Below are 20,433 nucleotides of genomic sequence, written 5' to 3'. Positions count from 1 at the left end.
CGAACAGGCGGAGCCCGTGCGCCTCCCGGGCGGGGCTATCGAGGGAGCGCATGCGCGGAGCACGCCCTAGGCGTGCAGCCACAAGGTTGGGCGTTCCCGAGGCTGCCCCCTCCCGCAGGACCGTGACCCGTTCAACCAGCAGGCAAGGCTTTGCTTCCGATGGCCCGCTGGGCTCCTCCCAAATAAAGAGGCGATGTTCACTAGCATGTTGAAAAGACGTGCTTGTCATTCTTAATAAACAACTAGATTAAGAATACATAAGAGAAACAGAGTGGTATCTTTATATGATACACAAGTGTATGTTACAAGAATTCCATCAGGCACAGGAGCCTCAGGTTTAAGGCCTCAATGTTAGGCCAAAAAAAAAAAAAAAAGGCATGGTAAAGTTTTTACTTTAACATCTAAAATGTCACTTGTCATAAAGGAGGGTGTAATAGAAATTGTCTTTAATAAATCATAATTGAAGTTCCCCTCATTTTCCTTCCATTAAGATGCTAAGTTTATGTCTGAGCATGAAGAAAGAAAAGACCACATGGCTCCCCTGTGGTCAGCGACGTCTGCCAGTCAGAGTGGAAGCCAGCTGGGGAGATTCCCTGGAGGGTCCGTCACTAATTCCATCTTTCTGGAGTAAGGGAAGGGGCCACATTTCTCCTAACAGTCCGAGCCCTTTCCCCAGGCCCCAGACAAAAAAGAAAAAGCCAGCCAGCAACTTTCTAGGACATCTGGCTTTCAGGAAACCCAGAGCCCCCATGGGCTGAGGAATCTGCTGCAGCAGATTTACGGTGACGCACAGGAGGCAAAGTTTCCTTTTACATTTTAAACAGAAGCAGTCTGAAAGGCTTCATAACTACACCAATTAAAAAAAAAAAAAAGAAAAGAAAAGAAATGGAGGCCTCTTCTTTAGTGTGAAAGTCTGTCCATTTTTTTTTTCCTGGATCATCTCCCTTGCACCATGGCTTAGGGATCTCAGTGCATGGTGCTTGCGCTGGCCACTGCAATGGCCTCCTGAATTTCTCGTATCACCAGGATCCGAGTCAGCATCTGTCCCATTTGCTCTCTGCTGATAGGCTGGACCGAGTACCAGATTGGGCTATTGGGGGCCACCACTGGCTCAGGCGTCAGATAAAACGTGTCATTCCGGCCTTTCACACTCTGGGGGCTGAAAAATATATCAGTAAAAGCTGGGTAAAACCACAACATTCTCAACCCTCCCACCCTGGAATATTCCAGACAGATGCTGTATGCAAAAGGTGGGAAGACAGCAGCTCTTCAAAGGTATGATGGCATAGCTACTGAATTCCATGCAGTCAACACACATTACCTCTAGGGCCTCCTTTGGGGCTACTGCCAATGCCAGTAATAGGCTGTCTCCCTTCCGCTTCTCCCTCACATACTGCCAGCTGTGATTCCTCTAACCACCTGCCTCGGAATGCCAGGGTTCATCTACTGGAGTCCAACCGTATCCCACTTGGAACCAACTGCACTGCCTACAAGGTCCTCTCCAAGTCTTTGTTCATGTTGTTTCCTCTACCCAATCCACTGAATTCCTAAATTTTACATAAGGGACTCTGCCTTCCCAGCTTGGCTGTGATGCTGGGACCCTTACCTGGGCTCATCCTCCACCCCCCTCAATGTTGTGCTGTACTTAGCACATGCCACTTCTAACAGTTATATTCGCCCATCCGCTCAAGATTTATCAAAGGGCTACTGTGTGCCAGGCCTGCACTACGGGCTGGTGTTCAAGAAATGAGCAGGATCCAAGACTCCCTACCTTATGGAGCTTACAGATAAGAGACAGTCAACAATTAAAAAGTTACATAAATGACAATCAGTGGTAAGTGCTACAGAGGAAACAGCCCAAAAGAACAGGTACGGAATCTGGAAATGCTTCTGATCAAGCTGTTTTGAGAAGAGGGATGGATAGGAGCCAACTAGCCAAATATGGGGGCGGGGAGGCGAGGCTTGCCCAACAAGGAAAATTCCTAAGCTGAGGCCTGGAGGTAGGGAGATCATGATGCTCTGGAGTGGAGAGGAGCCAGTAGCTAGAGAGCCAAGAGGTACAAGGACGTGAGATTAGCAAGGGGGAGTATACGTAAGGCCTTGTTGGCAAGATTAGGATTACTCTTTCTCTATACAATAAATGGAAACCACCGAAGGTTTTAATCTAAGTAATATAAGACCTATAACATAGAAAGAGGATTCTGGCACTGCAGTAAAGATGACATGCCAAACTGCAAGGGCAAGAGAGTAAAAGCCAAGGAAAGATATCCCCCCTAGATTGATGTTGCTAGTGACAAACGTCAAGGCCAAGAAGATGCTACATGATGGAAGCCGCCTTTCTGTACTTTCCTCCATCTCCCCCATTCCCCTCTCCAAGACAGGAGACCATATAAAATCACAATGCTAGTCATTTCACATGCTTTGGGGAAACCAGTCAGGCTGCTTCTATATTTAGCTTTTTGGAAATGTGTTTTTACTCTGTTTGGGACTAAAGAATGCCTTATACACAGGTACAGTGCACTCATGCACACACACAGTCACCCAGCCACCATAAAGCTTCCTCACCATTTAAAGAGGTAGAAATCGTAGAGCTTGATGGGACATCTCAGTGGATTCTCTGGATTTTCCGTCTGTTCTGCATACATGTCATCTGTAACTATAAAACACACCCCCACCACCAGGGACATGGCATGAGACTGCCTTAGCTCAGGACCAGATTAGGAACCTTAGGCTTGGGGGCACCTGGGTGGCTCAGTCATTAAGCGTCTGCCTTCGTCTCATGATCCCAGGGTCCTGGGATCAAGCCCCACATTGGGCTCCCTGCTCAGTGGGGAGTCTGCTTCTCCCTCTCCCACTCCCCCTGCCTGTGTTCCCTCTCTCCCTGTGTCTCTGTCAAATAAATAAATAAAATCTTAAAAAAAAAAAAAAGGAACCTTAGGCCTCTAGCCATCCCAACTAGACTTACTGGGAGAGGAAAGGGTGTGAGGCATGAAGGGGAAAAGCAGCAATCGTTTCTGGGGCATCTCTGCTTCGAAAGAGTTTCAAGTTTCTAGGTGGGGAGAAGGGAATGGAAAATTCCTATCCAGCAAATCCCAACTCAACTTCACACTCAACACTAACCCCCCAGGCACAAGGGCAGGGCAGGACAAGTTGCACCTGTTTCTGCGGCCCCTACCTTTCTGGCCAGTCTGGTGTATCCCAAGAGCCTTCAGGTATCGAATACTCGTGCTTTTATCCTTAGGATTAGAGGGGTTCTTCTTTGTCTGTCGCAAAACCTTGGAGAAGGCCAGCTTCATGTGCTGGTCCACTGTCTTCAACAGGAAGTATCTGCACCACAAGTGAAAGCAAGGCAAAGGGAGGGGTGCCAGGAGGAGACTATGACTTACCCTCTGCCATCGGTGCCTCAGAGGAGCCGCTATGCACACTCCCAGGATGTGGGCAGGCCCATACCCAAAAACACTGTCTAGTGGAGGAACCAAATCAAGACGGATGGCAGGGGTCTGGCAAGGCTGTATGCCTCACTGGTCACCACACAAATGTAGCCAAGTGGGGCTGAGGCTTTTAGTAGCCCAAAGGCTCTCAGATATGTGTCAAAGGAATTCCTATATCTACCTGGATAGTTTCCACCCTCTTCACTGGGCAGATGCCAGCAGTGGCTAAACATGGAGCTTCTAGAACACTTACTTGGTGTTAAAGAACATGAGGGTGGTCAGCAGGGTGGAAGGGGAGTGAGCCCCGAGCTGCTTGCACTCCCACAGCATCTCCTCAGTCACGTGGCTGGGCAGGACATAGCCTAGGAGGAATAGAGCACTGCTACAACAAGAGGATGGCAGGTGGGCCCTCAGAGGTGCAGGATGGGAGGTGGGAGGCACAAGGACCACAAAAGAGTACAAGTTTAACCAGAAAAACCTCCCTAGGGAATGGCAGAATCATCTGGAAGCTTGTTAAAACACAAATGGCTGGGTCCCAGCCCAAGTTTCCAGGGGGGGGGAACTGATAATGTGCATTTCTAACAAGTTCCTGAGAACCACTGCTCTATATGCATGCTCTTACCTGATATTAATTCTTCCTCTAATCCAAGGTTAAAGTGGGGCAAGAAAATACTGGAACACCCAAAACTATAAATCAAACTCTGCAAGTATGCATACTTCTCTAGAAAGAGGGTACAGAGCTTTCATCGTATTTTCAGGTGTCAAGGGCCCAAAGAACTGGTATGGGTGCACCTGTTTGCCCTTGCTAAACCTCTCATGTTTTCCACTTCTAGAAAGCAAACCCATTCTCATCCCCTCTCTGGATAAAGGGGAGAATGATATTCAGAACTACTACAGGATTCCCCGACAGTGCAGGTTTTACTTTAAGACCCTTGTTCTTAAATGAACTGAGAGCTGGGCAGGGGCAAAGGTCAGGGTGCAACCAGGTCTACACCAAAGGAAGAGGATACTTGAGTTAATCACCAAGCCCCCTTCATGTGTCACTCAACAGTTAATGTACAAGTGTTTGTGTGCCAGATACTGAGGCCATGGTGAAAGCATTCTCCTGCAGGAGTTTCAGGATCCTCCAGGCAGGCAGCAAGGATGTCACTTCTTAGAAGCGGGGAAAGAAATATTCTGCCCAACACATTCCTCTTCTCTGCTCCTGCCAAAGCTGGCCCTCTGACTCCATTAAGTGCACTCCCATCTCTCCAGGGCAGCTCTGCCTCTACTCTTCTATTTTGTGACCTACTGGCAATGAGATAAGCTTCCCTGCCCTCAAACATATCTGAAGCAGATGAGTGGCACAGACAGCCCTCCTTGGGGAAAGCCAGTGGTAGAAGTGGTACGACACATATCTTGGCATGCGCTATTTTCTAGGGTTTACTTCACTCTGCCATTTATATGAGCTTCCCTAGCTTTAACCACTTCTTAATAAAACTTAAAGTGAAGTATAGGGTCAAAAACCAGGACTCTTGGCATGGGAGAAGGGAGACGCAGATAGGGACGCATCATATAAAAACTTTATAGTTCTCTGGGCGCCTGCGTGGCTCAGTTGGTTAAGCGACTGCCTTCGGTTCAGGTCATGATCCTGGAGTCCCGGGATCGAGTCCCGCATCGGGCTCCCTGCTCAGCGGGGGGTCTGCTTCTCCCTCTGCCCTCTTCCCTCTCGTGCTCTCTGTCTCTCATTCTCTCTCTCTCAAATAAATAAATAAAATCTTAAAAAAAAAAAAAACTGTTTAAAACTTCATAGTTCTCAATCTGAACTGCAAGCAACAAAATGACCTATTTTATCTTTTTTTAGTATTTCCCACTGAAAGGCTTATGAACAATGACCAACCCAGGAGCAATGAACACCCCTGTGCATCCAGACTATGATACTTAAAATACCATTTACACTAAAAGGAACCAGTCTCAAGGAGAACTGACCAATTTCACATTGAGACAGAAAACAGAAAATGTCCAATATCAGCCTGGAACATCTGGCAAATCAGAAATCAAGGAAATAGGGCCAGGGCCATGTCAAAAGAACTTAAAAGCCAATTTAAGAGGTTCCAAATGGCCAAAGATGGAACAATCTGCACAGCAAAAAAGATAACTGCTATGGACTGAACCAAATTAAATATGTTTAAACTCATTAATTCACAATGATTCCTTAAAAAAAAAGTGAATTGGTTATCACTGGATGAAACTGGTGAATCAACTCATTACCATAAAAACTGCTAAACATGGGGCACCTGAGTGGCTCAGTCGTTAAGCGTCTGCCTTCGGCTCAGGTCATGATCCCAGGGTCCTGGGATCGAGCCCCACGTCGGGCTCCCTGCTCTGCGGGAAGCCTGCTTCTCCCTCTCCCACTCCCTCTGCTTGTGTTCCCTCTTTCACTGTGTCTCTCTCTGTCAAATAAATAAATAAAATCTTTTTTAAAAAAAACTGCTAAACAAAGAGAGTAAGCCCTTATCCCGCCTCTCCTAGAAAATCTCCTAAAAATCCTATAAAATTATCTATGCTGCTAGGTATTCAAAGAGTGATCAAGGGAAAGTTATGCTTTGTACTTCAGCTAATAATGAAAAATAACATCAGAATGCCATCAATTGCAACTCCTAATGAATTAATAATGGATCCAAATATTATGGGTATCAGATGGAAGTATATAACACAACCATGACATAACCTTGCCATAAAGAAAACACAAAAATCAAAACCTGATCAATGAAGTCTTTATATCAAACTACCAATTAACTATAAATATAAGGGAACAGAAAACTATGTCAAACTACAATGTGGGGATGTAATCGGACTGACAATTTAAAAGGCTAGTTTCAGGGTGCTTGGGTGGTTCAGCCAGTTGAGCATCTGACTCTTGGTTTTGGCTCAGGTCATGACCTCAGGGTCGTGGGCTCAAGCTCCATGTTGGGCTCCACGCTGGGCATGGAGCCTGCTTGAGATTCTCTCTCTCTCTCTCCCTCAGTCCCTCCCTCCCCAAGTGCTCCCACACACTCTCTTTCTCAATCAATCAATCAATAAATGGCTAGTTTCTTCCATAAAAAATGGCAAGAAATAGAATCATGGAGAAAATTAAAGATTAAAGCTAAATATTAAGACAAATCAGTAATTTCAATGTGTGGACCTTATCTGCACCTTGACTCAAACAAGATCATGACATTTATGAGACACTTAGAAATTTGAACAAAGGGTAGACTTTGATGACATTATGGAATTATCTTTTTTTTTTCAAGTATAATAATGGCATCATGGTATGTCAAGCATACTAAAATATTTATGAATAAAGTGTCTAGGAGTTATTTCAAAATAATACAGGAGGGGAAAAACAGGTGTACATATGACACAAGATATGCCATGGACAGTGGGTACATGGAAATGTCATTTATCTGTTGTTTAATTTTTATATGTGCTTGAAATTTCTGTAATACAATTTTTAAAAAGCAAACTCTGCATAACCACACTTGACTTGAAAATTTGCAAATCATGTAGTGATTCACTTCCTTGGTTTCTGTTCTAATGACAGCCCCTCAGAAAGGCCTCCCTCCTAATGCCCTTAACACTTTCCATTCCCCTATGCTTTAAGACACTTAATCATAAATTGGTTATTTACACACTGCCTCCCCCTATTAGACTATAAGCTCCATTTTGTTCACTACAATATTATATTATCTACACCTGGAATAATGCCTGGCACATACCAAGCATTCAAAAAGTATTTGTTTAACCAATAATTTTTTTCTTTTTCTTTTTTTTTTTTTAAAGATTTTATTTATTTATTTGAGACAGAGAGAATGAGAGACAGAGAGCATGAGAGGGAGGAGGGTCAGAGGGAGAAGCAGACTCCCTGCCGAGCAGGGAGCCCGATGCGGAACTCGATCCCGGGACTCCAGGATCATGACCTGAGCCGAAGGCAGTCGCTTAACCAACTGAGCCACCCAGGCACCCCCAATAATTTTTTTCTTAAAGGTTAAGCATGTAACTCTGTGGTGATGGATGTTAACTAAACTAGATCATTATAGAAGATATACACGTATCATTATATTGTATACTTAAAACTAGTATGTTATATGTCAATTATATCTCAATTTTTTTTTTAAAAGATTTTATTTATTTATTTGAGAGAGAGAGTGAGAGAGAGAAAGAGCACAAGAGGGGGGAGCGGGAGCGGGAGAGGGAGAAGCAGACTCCCCGCCGAGCAGGGAGCCGGATGCGGGACTCGATCCCGGGACTCCAGGATCATGACCCGAGCCGAAGGCAGTCGCTTAACCAACTGAGCCACCCAGGCGCCCTATATCTCAATTTTTTAAAAAAGTTTTTATTTTAATTCCAGTTAGATTTTTTTGATGGGAAAAAAAGTTTAAGCTGCTAGCATACATTCTAATAAATGGCAAAGCCAGGATTAAAACTCAGATATTTGCGTGGATTTAAGTTTTCAACTCATTTGGGTAAATACCAAGGAGCACAACTGCTGGATCATAAGAAAATGTCTTTTTTTTTTTTTTTTAAAGATTTTATTTATTTATTTGACAGAGATAGGGAGAGCAGGAACACAAGCAGGGGGAGTGGGAGACGGAGAAGCAGGCTTCCTTCTGAGCAGGGAGCCCGATGTGGGACTCGATCCCAGGACCCTGGGATCATGACCTGAGCCGAAAGCAGACGCTTAACGACTGAGCCACCCAGGCGCCCAGAAAATGTCTACTTTTTAAAGAAAATGTCAAACTATTATAAAGGGATTATAACATTTTGCATTCCCACCAGCAAAGAATGAGCATTCTTGTGCTCCCTATCCAGCATTTGGGGCTGCCACTGTTTGTGATTTTAGCCACTCTAATAGGTGTATAGTGGTATCTCACTTTAGTTTGCCATTTCTGGATGATACCTAATGATAAACATCTGTTCATATACTTATCTGCCACTTGCATATCTTTGGTGAGGAATCTGTTCAGATCTTTTGCCCATTTTTTGGATCAGGTTTTTTTTTTATTTTACTTTTACTGTTGAGTGTTAAAGAGTTCTTCGTATATTCTGGATACCAATCCTTTATCAGGTGTGTGTTTTGTACAAGATTTTTTTCCAGTTTGTGGCTTGTCTTTTCATTCTCTTAAAAGTGTCTTTCCGAATGGGTCATAACTTTCTAATTTTAATGAAGTCCAACTTATCAGTTATTTTCTTTCATGGATTGTGCTTTTGGTGTTATATCCAAAAAGTTACTACCAAACCCAAGGTCACCTAGATTTTCTCCTATGTTATCTTCTAGGAGTTTTTCAGTTTTGCGTTTTACATTTAGGTCTATGACCCATTTTGAGTTGATTCTGTGAATGGCGTAAGGTCTGCGTCTAGATTCATTTTTTTGTATATGAGTGTTCCGTTGTTCCAGTACCATTTGTTGAGAAGACTATTCTTTCTCCATTGAACTGCCATTACTCCTTTGTCAAAGATAAGCTGGTTATATTTGTGTGACTCTACTTCTGGGCTCTCTATTCTATTCCAGTGATTTGTCTATTCTTTTACCAGAAACCTGCACACAACGTTTATAGCAGCTTTATTTATAATTGCCAAAACCTGGAAGCAAGGAAGATGTCCTTCAATAAGTGAATGGATAAAGAAATTGTGTGGTACATCCATACAATGGATTATCATTCAGCAATAAAAATAAATGAGCTATCAAGCCACGAAAAGACACACAGGAACATGAGATGTATATTGCTAAGTGAAAGAAACCAATCTGAGAGAGCTACATACTGAATTATTCCAACTATATGACATTCTGAAAAAGGCAAAACTATGAACAGTGAAAAAGATCAGTGATTGCCAGGGATTTGAGGGGGAGGGAGATAAGTAGGTCAAACACGGAGGATTTTAGAGCCCTGAAACTTACGTATGATATTGTAATTATAGATACATGCCATTATACATTTGTCCAAACCCACAGAATGTAAACAGGAGGACTGAACCCTAATGTAAGCTACAGACTTCAGTTACTAATATCAGTATTGGCTCATCAATTGTAACAAGTACACCACATTAATACAAGGTACTAAATAATAGAAGAAACCGTGTGTGAGGGAATATATGGGAATTCTTTGTATGTCCTGCTCATTTTTTTCTGTAAACCTAAAATTGCTCTAAAAAGATAAAAGTTTATTAAAAACAAAACACAAACACCTCAGACATTCTACTGTAAAACTCCTGTTCTTTCCAACACATGCTGTTCAGGTGGTTATACGGGTAAAGCAAAAATTATGTTCTATATATGTAGAATATATATATATGTGTATATATACATATATATGTGTGTATATATATATATATATGTATATGTTCAAACACATGGAAAAAAAACCCCAATTTGTAACATGAGTAACCTATAGATGAAACAGCTCATAATGCAATGATTCTAATTTTAATCAATAAATCTTAATTAAAAAAAAAAAGTAACTACCCCAACTCTTTGCATGCCCCCATGTCCTTGCCACACTGGAACCAGCCGGGTTCTCTGTCTGGTGTGCAGTGCCCCTTCCATATCAGGCCAAACAGCACAGAAGTTGATGCTGGTACCTAGGATTTATTGCCTCCTTACCCACACACTGTATCATAGCCAGCCACCAAGCAGCTGACCTTTTTTAAGCCCAGGTGGGAAAGACATCCAAGGACTAGGAAGACTCTTACCAAGTGGAGTGACTCGGGGCTGAACATCTTTCAGAACTTCATGTAGCCACTCCGTGAATCGAACATAATAAAGATCGGAGAAGATGTCATCAACCCTTCCATTTTCAAAAAGATACTAAAAGAAAAACAATAAAAGTTGTTGGTAATCTCCTGAGTAAAACTTTCAGGGGAAATAAACATTGTGCTACCAGTATCATCAGCTCTCCCTACCCATCTCTCCCTCCTTAACAAACGAACACAACAGGTAAAAAATGTCCAGCATATGACACTTCCACAGTACACTTCAGATCATGTGAAATGACTCTCCTAACACTCTGGAGAGTTGGGTCAATGGGACAGATTTTGTGAATGCTATTTCACCCAGGCAAGGTACTATCTTATGGTAGCAAAAAACATAATGCAGGCTCTGGGGCCAGCGTCTTATTAGCTATGGTGTAAGTTAAGTAACTCAAGTATTTTAACTTTTGGGGCTCAGTTTTTTTTGTCAGTGGAAATGACTGTGCCTGCCTTCCAGGACTAGGAAGAGAGCATGGAATGAAACACAGCGTGCAAAGCAATTCACTCAGTGCCCTGGGTGACTGGGAAGAAAGAGAAATAAACTGGGAGGCAGACTTTTCTTAGGCCCAGGCAACAGGGTGAGTCCCAACCAGCAAGTGCTCTTCCATCATGCTGTGGGCTTTTCCACGAGAGCATTAACACACTAAGAAATCCACCCCTGCTCTCCTAAACTGCCAGTCCTAAATCAAGTTTCCCTATTATGCTACACCTTAGATGTCCTAAAAGCCTACCTATAGTTGTATATTCTAGCTAGATTCTCAAATAATTATTTTGTGTTAATGCAGGGAACAATGAGAAAATGAGCTGAATGTTAGCACCAGACTTTGTTTCGGATAAATTACTTTTATATAAACCATGCTTACTTTAATGAAAAGTATTATTATATAAATGCTTTGTGATTTTTTTAAAAAGGCTCTAAGATACTATAACAAATATTTTAACAAAAGTTTCTCTAGATGATGGGATTATAGCTGATGTCTATTTTATTTTTTTTAAGTGAACATATTAGGTCTTCTGCAATTTTTAAAAATGTACATTAAAAAACTTATTATATAGTTGATTTCACTCATATGGAATTTAAGAAACGAAAACAGGATCATAGGGAAAGGGAGGGAAAGGTAAAATAAGATGAAGTCAGAGAGGGAGACAAACCATAAGAGACTCTTAACTATAGGAAACAAACTGAAGGTTGCTGGAGGGGAGGTGAGTGGGAGGATGGGGTAACTGGGTGACGGGCATTAAGGAGGGCACGTGATATAATGAGCACTGGGAGTTATATGCAACTGATGAACCAATGAGTTCTACCCCTGAAACTAATATATTTTATGTTAACTAACTGAATTTAAATAAAATTTAAAAAAAAATTAACTCATATAGTTGAAAGAGAACTTCCTCATAACCACTTGCTTATCATTTTACTAATTTGAGTAACCAGCAAATACCAAACGGGAACACAGATCAAACATGTTCCTTTGAAGTTCTGTTTCCTACCTTTTGAATACACAGGAAAATATAGTAGAGCACATCTGGATCATAGGGTTCACCTTCTCCATTTCGAGCTTCCCGTGTCATTAGACAGAGCCCATAGTTCAACTCAGCCACAGCAGAAGAAATGAGATCTTCCTGGAATCGCAACAGTTGGCGCCCTGCAACACAAGCCAAAAGTGACCCCCAAAGGTGAATGGGGGTCCTGGCAACAGTAATCTCTTAACTGACTGCTCATATCCCCGGAAGGAGGGCTCAGACAAGATAATGATCATCAGGGGGCTAGGATGGAAATGATCACATGTATCTAAGATCAGAACTGACTTACTAAGACAATAATCCTGTATGCCCTATTTACACTAAGGGTTTCCTTCCCACAATCCGCCCCACCTCACATACCTTCAAAATTATTATTAGGGCCAAGACACGAAAGCAAAAAACCCGCAAAATCCACACTGTTAGGTGAGGAAGAATATGAACATAATGTTAAGGAAGAAGGGCCCTGAAGACAGTCACTGGTTCCTACCTCCTTCCAGAATTCACTCTACCCAGATCTGCTAGGTTGACTTTAGAAATCCATGTGTACAAAAATGCCTGGTCTTGGGCAAACACCATAAATCCTGCTCATTTGCAGGTCAGGTCTGCTTGTTGCTTGTCCTGAATTCAGCATACTACTTCAGATGGTGATTCCTAACCCTCAGAACCAAGGGACACCACTTTCCTGCCATTCTGTCCTCCCCCTGTTTCAGTACCACTACATTTTAGACAGAGTCCACCCCCCTCTCTCCCTCACAAACACTCACTCCCAATGGGTGCCAGTCTGTTCTGAGCATCCTTCTCTAGCTCAGCATTCTTGGTCTGGGCCCAGTTTTTCCATACTTCAAGCCCTTCTTCTGGCTTCAGAGAATTCGGAAGCAGAAGTTCTGGGGAAGGCTGTGGCTGTGACTGAGGTTCAACTTCAGCAACCTGGACAGTCTGAGCCTATAAGAGAGAAACCATCAAAATGTGTCAATATCATTTTGCACCAGGCCCTTCCACAAAACTGCTAGAAAAATGTTACCTGTGGTTCTTTTAATAAAAAAATATCTTTCTTCCACTTGTTATCTCACTTTCAAAGACCACTGGAGTTCTACTCCTTACCCCAGGGACAGTTAAGGCTACTGCAGTGCTTCTCAACCCTGGCTGGACTTTTGAATCTCTGAATTAGAAATACCAGTATCTGGGCTCTACCCCAGAATCTCTTTTTAAAGAGATTAGTCTTTCAAAAACCTTCCCACATAAAAAGGCAATTCTAAAGTTTAGTCACTGCTCAGAACTCCTGGCCCAACTGAGTAAAATAAAACACAAAAGACTTAAAAAAAAAAAAAAAAAAGGACTCCTGGCCCAAAACACTGCTTGTTATAAAGTGCAAAAAAATCACTTAAGGATTTTATTAAAGTGCAGATTCTGATTCGAAAGGTCTCAGGTGGGACCTGAGACTCTGCATTTCTAACAAGTTCCCAAGTAAGGGAGCTGGTCTGCAGACCACACTTTGAATACCAAGTGTCCAGAGTAGTGACCATTAAACTTGGGTGCACTTTAAAAACATCTGGACTGCTTTTAGAAAATATCCATGCCTGGGCCTTATCCCTACCAATTATATGATTTAATTGGTCTAAGATGGGGGCCTGCCATCAGTATTTTTAAAAGCTCGCAGGTGATTCTTATGTCCAGCCATGGTTGAAAATTATCGCTTTAGAAAAGTACAACAAACAAAAGTTGTCTTCTCTCTCCTGCCATTGAAAGATGAGAAGACCTGAAGATGTATATGGCTTCTCTAGCTATATATAAGGTTGATTTCCCCCCCGCAAATTCCTTCTCAATAATACTGCTCTATTTCCTAAGGGCATTTTCTGAAGACCGGAGGCACTGCTCTAGCTTCCTGCCTCCAAAGGAAGAGTCGTCTTGTCCTCAATGGTCTAACAGCCAAGCTGTGCACACAAAGGCGCAGGAAATATCCATTAGCGTCAATCACAATCTCCATACTGGGTGGAAGAGACACCAACAAAGTATACCAGGCATAGGTTCTTGGGTCTCACACACCTGTCTATATTCTGAACAAATTCCTTTGAGCAATTCTCCATGCCAGGGCCTACCCAAAGGGCTAAGGAATGTCAATCATTCAAATTGAAGGCAAAATAATTTATTTATGACACATAAATCTGCTTATCAATGAATAAAACTAAAAACTCTCCTCTTCGTTTTCAAAAGATAATTAAACAAGGAAATAAAGCAGTATTGTGTGAGGCTCTTAAATGTTTATCAACCCAGAAGCTCCACTCTAGACACAGTTCAACTACCAATCTCCTTGGTGAGTCTTACCCACTTTTCCAGTTTGGATTTCCATGTTTATGGAAATGATTGCTAACTATGCACCTCCAAGCTAGACCTGGACTTAATATACCCAGGGGGTACAGTATGCCTCCAAATGAACATCTTACACCACCTCAGACTACCATCTATGGAGAGAACTATCACTTTCCCCATCCAGAACCATTCTCCTCAGAGTTCCCTCCCTACCTTGTTCAACGACAATACCATATACCCAAGCTGGAAATCTAGGAGTCTGCCTAGATAAGTGGGGGCCAGGGTATGTGGTGCAGTACTTTGCTTCTGGTGTTTAGCCAGGCCCCCTTCACTGTGTGCCTTCACCTACTAATGTAGCATCCCCAAGCATCTTGACAACAAAATTCTTTTACATGTCTAAATATCTAAGGGCGCCTGGGTGGCTCAGTCGTTAAGCGTCTGCCTTTGGCTCAGGTCATGGTCCCAGGGTCCTGGGATCGAGCCCCGCATCGGGCTCCCTGCTCCGCGGGAAGCCTGCTTCTCCCTCTCCCACTCCCGCTGCTTGTGTTCCCTCTCTCACTGTATCTCTCTCTGTCAAATAAATAAAATCTTTAAAAAAAAAAAAAAAAAAAAAAAACATGTCTAAATATCTATCAGTGGGTAGGGGTAGTAGTGATCCCAACCAGGATGAAAATTACTGATACAAGTAGGGCCTTGTACACTGTGGTATAGAGTTTTCCTTCCTCTTTACAATGGAGTCCTTGGAGAATTTTAAGTTGGGAAGTGACATAACCTTACATTAAAAAATATACATATTCTTTCTGATTTATGGAGAATGGATTGAAGAGCAAAGGTGCTGATGGCCTGGACTAGTATGCCAATGGAGAGGTTTAAGAAATGCTGAGAAGTGTGGTGGCAGAACCAAAGTGTCTTGTTGAAGAGTTGGCTGTGAAGAGTAAGGGAAAGCAGACTCAAGGATGATTCCTGGGTTTCTGGTATAAACAAATGGGTGGATGATGGTACCATTTTCTGAGAAGGGAAGTTTTGTTTTTGTTTTAAAAAAACAGGTCATCTAAAAACGACAACAACAACAACAAAAAACAGGTCATCTATCTATTTTTTTTTTTTTTTAAGATTTTGAGAGAGAGAGAACACAAGCAGGGGGAGGGGCAGAGGGAGAGGGAGAAGCAGGCTCCCCGCCGAGCAAGGAGCCTGAAGTGGGGCTCGATCCCAGGACCCCGGGACCATGACCCGATCTGAAGGCAGATGCCTAAACGACTGAGCCACCCAGGTGCCCCAGGTCGTCTGTCCGTCCGTCCGTCCATCTATCTATCTATCTAAAGTAAACTCTACCCCCAAAATGGGGCTAGAACTCATGACCCCAAGATCAAGAGTCGTATGCTCTACCAAGTGAGCCAGCCAGGTGCCCTGAGAGAAGTTTTCAATAGCGGTAGAGGTGATGCTGAAGGGCTGAGATATCTTCAATAAATCCAAATGAATGAAAAACAGGCTGCTGGATGCATGAGGAAGGTTCAAAGGGAAAGCCATGGTCTAGAGTAAAGATTTGTGTCTCAATGCAGCATAGGGTATAAGACATGGGCTCCAGAGCCTGCCTGTCCAGGGCTGAACCCCAACTTTGCTACTTACTAATCGTGGCTTTGGTCTTGTTGTTTAATCCGTGTCTCAGTTTCTTCATCTGTAAAATGGAGATAGCAGTGCATACCTCATAAAGTTGGTGTGAGAATTAAATGAGTTAACCTGTGTAACACTGAAATAGTGCCTGGCAGATAGTGTCAGTGACTATCATCTTCAGTGTCACCAGCCATCTAGAGGGTGCTGAAAACCATGGCCATAGACAGAAATTCTTTAGGGAGAAAAGAAGACTAGTACTGAGTTCTGAGGAACATTAACATGTATGGTTCAGATAGAGAAGCGCCAGCAAACTCTCCTGAGAAGGAAAAAGAACCAGTGGGGGTAGGAGGAAAACCATGCCAGAGGAGAATTCCAAGAAGGCAGGTATGGTCTGTTGTGTCATACGTTGCCATGAGATAAAAACAGACATGCTTGCTGGATCTGGCCACAGGGAGGTCACTGCTGACCTTGACAAGAACAAACTCCGCCATAAATTGAAAAGTGGTTAGTAGGTGAAATCAGCTTGTACAGATAATGCTTGAGAACTCTGGGAGTAAAGCAGAGTGGAGAAATGGGGAAATAGATGGAGGTGGATGTGAGCTCAAGGAAGGGAAGTTTCACCATAAATCTGGTTTTAAAGGCAGGTGATAAGAGAACTTTCATAAAGGGTATGCCAGGTGAAGAACACAACACTTTGTCATCACCTCTCCTTAGGGTTCAACTCACATCACAGCACAATTACCTTCCCCATGGACTGGGAGTACTCTAAGGGCAGAGACTATTCATATCTGTTCCTCAGCACCTGGCACTAAGCCTAATAAGGAAGGCAGAGGGATGTTTGTGGTATAAATGGACAAACTCACCTTTCCTACATGATGTGTATTCTTCTCAATTTTTCCTTTTCTGGTAATACCTAACATTCATTCCTCTAAGACTTTCCCAAAGGAGACATTGCCTCTGAAGAACATGGGCCTACTAAAATGAACTCCCCAAAAGATCTTCTCTTGCTTAAGGGCCCAGAAGTGGAAATTACAGAGACTGATGAGCATCAAAAGAGGCCTGACCTGCAAATTGGACCATCAGGCCCAGTAAAGCTGAGGAGAGGCCTGATGTCCTCCCATCCCTGTGAGCAGAAGCTGAGCTACATCACAATTCTCCAGGCTGGTCTCTCCTACACGCAATTAATTCTACACATCTGTAGTTGATTCTTAGGATTCTGGAAAAATTTCCTACCACAGGTCAGGTCAAGCTCAACTCTTCACTTTGGGAAGATAAATCCTTTGCTCCCTGTACTAACTCCTCTCCCACAGTCCCCCTCTCAGGTTGCACTAAGCCATGTCCCTTCTGTCCATCCCTGGCTCTGTAATGATGTTGCTCCATTCTTGACAGCTGAAGCTATAGAGATCAAATGCCACTTTTCTCACAATGATGCCTCTGCTGACTTTTTAAATAGAATGGTCTCTGAACACCCAGTTTGTTTTTGTGTGTGTGTGTGGAACATACAACGTCACACTTGATTATGCTGCCTTATAAGGAATTCAGAAAATAGAAATCAACATTCTTACTCTAAAACTGGACTATAAGCTACCTGAAGCAATGATTCTGTCTTGTTCTATCTCTAGGCCTGACAGCTGGATATTTAATAGGTCCTTAACAAAGTCACCTACAATAATATACCATTCTCTATGAAACCACTTGGTCAGCCTTTGCTTACGGCCTGAGTTTCTGAGTATGGCCCCTGGTCTAACAGTGCTCTGTTTATGCCAGCTCCCTTGCATGCATTCCCAGGAGCCCCTGCCCTCTGAGGCACACTGCGTTTAGCAGTGCCATGAGACCAGAGGCCCTAAAGTTTGCTAACAGTCTTAAGGAATAAATTTATCCACACCTCTGTGGTAGCCTCAAAAAGATTTAACAATTAGGGGAACCTGGGTGGCTCAGTCAGGTAAGCCTCGACTCTTGATTTTGGCTCAGGTCATGATCTCAAGGTCATGAGATCGAGCCCCGAGTCAGGCTCCACACTAAGCACAGAGTCTGCTTAAGGTTCTCTCCCTCTCCCTCTGCCCCTGGTCACACCAACACTCTCTCTCTTAAAAAAAGAAAAAGATTTAACAATTAGAAAAAAGAGCCAATTTTAAAGTTAGAATTTCAAAGGAGTTCTCTTTTCTGTAAGTCTAAGATTAGTTCAAAACAAAAAGTTAAAACATTTTTTTCAACATAGGTTCCATTAACAGAAAATTAACCAAGGCTTATTTTTAAGGAACATAAAAACACCTGCAGTGGTGGCTTATTTGACACTCCCAAAGGTGATCACTTTCAACAGGCCCACCAGGAAGTATTTTAGATCTTCTAATTCACCTACACTGTGTCCACAGATGATAACTAAAAAAGAATAATTCCACAGCCCCTCCGCTGTGATGGGTTTATAGCCTGTGTACTAAACTACAAGAGTTCCACTACATCCATTCATTTGTGATGTAGAAAGTAGCTTATTAAACTCAGATAATACTCGGCATGTCCCATTAGTCCTTCCCTAGAACTTTATTCTTCTTAAAAAGAGATTACAAAGAAGCATCCAAGGCATCTACCTCCAAAGCAATTATTGATCATTTCATCTCCCTCCAGGTACCAGGACAGAACTCCTGCCTGTTCCATAGTTTTCACCTCCTGCTTCTATCCCCCTCCCCAACTTCAACTCAACATTGCAGTAAACAAGCCAGAGGTTGCCAGGAAAGTTCTGTGTTGCACTGGGCCCTGGGGGAGCAGGCTGCCCTACAGATAAGTCTTCACTTACTGAACAAGTAACCTGGAGCTGCTGCTGCTGCTGTTGCGGTGGCGGCGGTGGCGTCTGTTCCTGGGGGGTTTGTGGTTGTGGCTGCTGCTGGGGGTCCCATATATGGACAGTCTGAGCTGTGTTCTGGTAGGTGCCTGCCACAGCCTGCACAGCCACTGGAATGTGGATGTTGCCATTCATGAACTGTGCTGGAAAGAGAGAGTTTGCAAGGGTCTGCACTACCTCTTCATGGGAGTTTTTCACTACAGATGTGGTGCCCACCATCTTCTCCTTGTCATCCTCCAGCTTTACAGCTGCCAGGGCCGTGGGTGAGCCACTGACGTGAACTGCATTGTAGGCTTCCTGGGGAATGGCAATGTGGGTAATGCTCTGCTGCTGAGGATCCCCACGGGGCTGGGCAGAGTAAACAGGGATGGTCCAGGTTTCTCCTGTAGGGCTAGTAATGGTCCCAGTGGCACTGTACAGGTGGGCACTGTCTACTGTCAGTAAGTCTGGCCTCAAAGACACATAACTCTGCTGCTGGCCCTGTGGAATGGCCAGCACGGTAGCCACCGGCTGCCCTGAGATGGCATAGGACACAGTGATGGGCATGTCCACTTTGCGCTTCTTCACTGGCTGGAGAACACTGGCTGTGCCAACCCGCCGTTCCCCTTCCCGGGGTGAGCCCTGCTGAGACGGTGGTGGGGAAAGGGCACCCACGGTCTGGATTTGGATCTGCTGACCCCCAGCAAGAGACTGGCCAGCCACCAGCTGAGCCTGGATCTGCTGATGTGGGATGTGCTCCTCTGGAATCTCTGCAGCCTGGATCTGCTGGGCTGCCTGCACGTGCTGCACCTGGATCTGGGCCGCCTGCAGCTGCGAAGGGCTGGGGCTCTGCAGAGATGGGGTCTGGATGGAAGGGGCTGCCGGCTGTGGTGCTTGGCCTTGGATCTGCACCTGGACCTGGATGGGCTGCTCAGCAGGCTGGTGAACAGTGAGCTGCGGGGAGAGCTGCTGAGCCGAGACCTGCTGCGGAGACTGCTGTACCTGCACCTGTACCTGCAGTGACAAGATTCAGCAGTGAGTGAACCAGGCAACATTAAGAATCCAGCCCCCAAAGGAAGAGATCCCAGACAGGGACCCTAGGTAATGTGAGGAGGAGGAGCTGCCATACCCAAGGCTTCTGAGGCCACAATCCCCAAAACCAAATGCAAAATTTTCCAGCATCACACAGCATTTAGAACAATTATCTACCAGAGCAAGACCATCAAATAGGATCTATGAAGAAAATACCAGAACTTCTGCTTATTTTTAATTCTTGTTTTAAAGTGTGACCCCCTTTGTTTTTATATATTAGTACAGCAGTACAAGTATGCAATTTATAAAAATATATTTTGGTGTATGTTTAAAAAGTAGTTTATCCATGGGTTGAGTGATAAAAAGTGTGGGAACCAATGTTCTAAAAGATCAGTGAGATAAGTACTTTTCACAGGCATGCAATTCTCAACCCAGGATCAAAACTACTTCCACCACAGACTAGTGAAAAACACAGTAGAGACGATAACTCTTGAAATCCCTTTGGAGGCATCTCCCAACATTGTTACTAAAATGCAGGCACCAAAGAGTGCTTAATTAAGATAACTTTGTTTTAATAAAGAAGCCATTAAAAAAAACCCCACAAGATTCCTGATAATCTAAGGAAGGTTACTATATCCTGAATCACACATTTCTGATGATAATGCAGCTCATTTCTTATTGCTGTTACCTCAGCATACAAAGCAGCATGAAAGGATGCCATGTGTAGTATGTAATTTGAAAAAAAGATTTTTCCTTCAGACACACATATCTAAACTCTAAACACTGGTCTAGGAAGGCAAAAAGAAGGCAGATGAGACATTATATCTTTTTTTTTCTTTTATTTTTTCTTTTAATTTTATTTTTTTTGAAGATTTTATTGATTTATTTGACAGAGAGACACAGCGAGAGAGGGAACACAAGCAGGGGGAGTGGGAGAGGGAGAAG

The 20,433-nt window shown here is 43.4% G+C and overlaps 1 protein-coding gene across 5 annotated transcripts in view; it reads right to left on the bottom strand.

The window, feature by feature from the left end:
* Nucleotides 1-212: 212 nt before the first annotated feature.
* QRICH1 (glutamine rich 1) overlaps nucleotides 213-20,433 on the bottom strand; it is a 52,985-nt gene continuing 32,764 nt past the window's right edge. For 4 of the 5 annotated variants that reach the window (XM_044921659.1, XM_021686920.1, XM_021686923.1 and 1 more), the window contains 8 exons: nucleotides 18,433-19,470; nucleotides 12,488-12,665; nucleotides 11,691-11,845; nucleotides 10,143-10,257; nucleotides 3,685-3,793; nucleotides 3,176-3,327; nucleotides 2,566-2,656; nucleotides 213-1,159 (listed from right to left, as the gene is read on the bottom strand). In XM_044921659.1, the coding sequence (XP_044777594.1) occupies nucleotides 967-1,159; nucleotides 2,566-2,656; nucleotides 3,176-3,327; nucleotides 3,685-3,793; nucleotides 10,143-10,257; nucleotides 11,691-11,845; nucleotides 12,488-12,665; nucleotides 18,433-19,470 (2,031 nt within the window). In that variant the 3' untranslated portion in view covers nucleotides 213-966. The remainder of the gene's footprint in view (nucleotides 1,160-2,565; nucleotides 2,657-3,175; nucleotides 3,328-3,684; nucleotides 3,794-10,142; nucleotides 10,258-11,690; nucleotides 11,846-12,487; nucleotides 12,666-18,432; nucleotides 19,471-20,433) is intronic. The other variant, XM_021686924.1, reaches the window with a different exon arrangement.

This window comes from Neomonachus schauinslandi, chromosome 1 (genome assembly GCF_002201575.2).
Source record: "Neomonachus schauinslandi chromosome 1, ASM220157v2, whole genome shotgun sequence".
NCBI classification, from domain to species: Eukaryota; Metazoa; Chordata; class Mammalia; order Carnivora; family Phocidae; genus Neomonachus; species Neomonachus schauinslandi.
The sequence above is the reverse complement of the archived record's forward strand: the minus strand, read 5'-3'. Positions and strand labels throughout refer to the sequence as shown.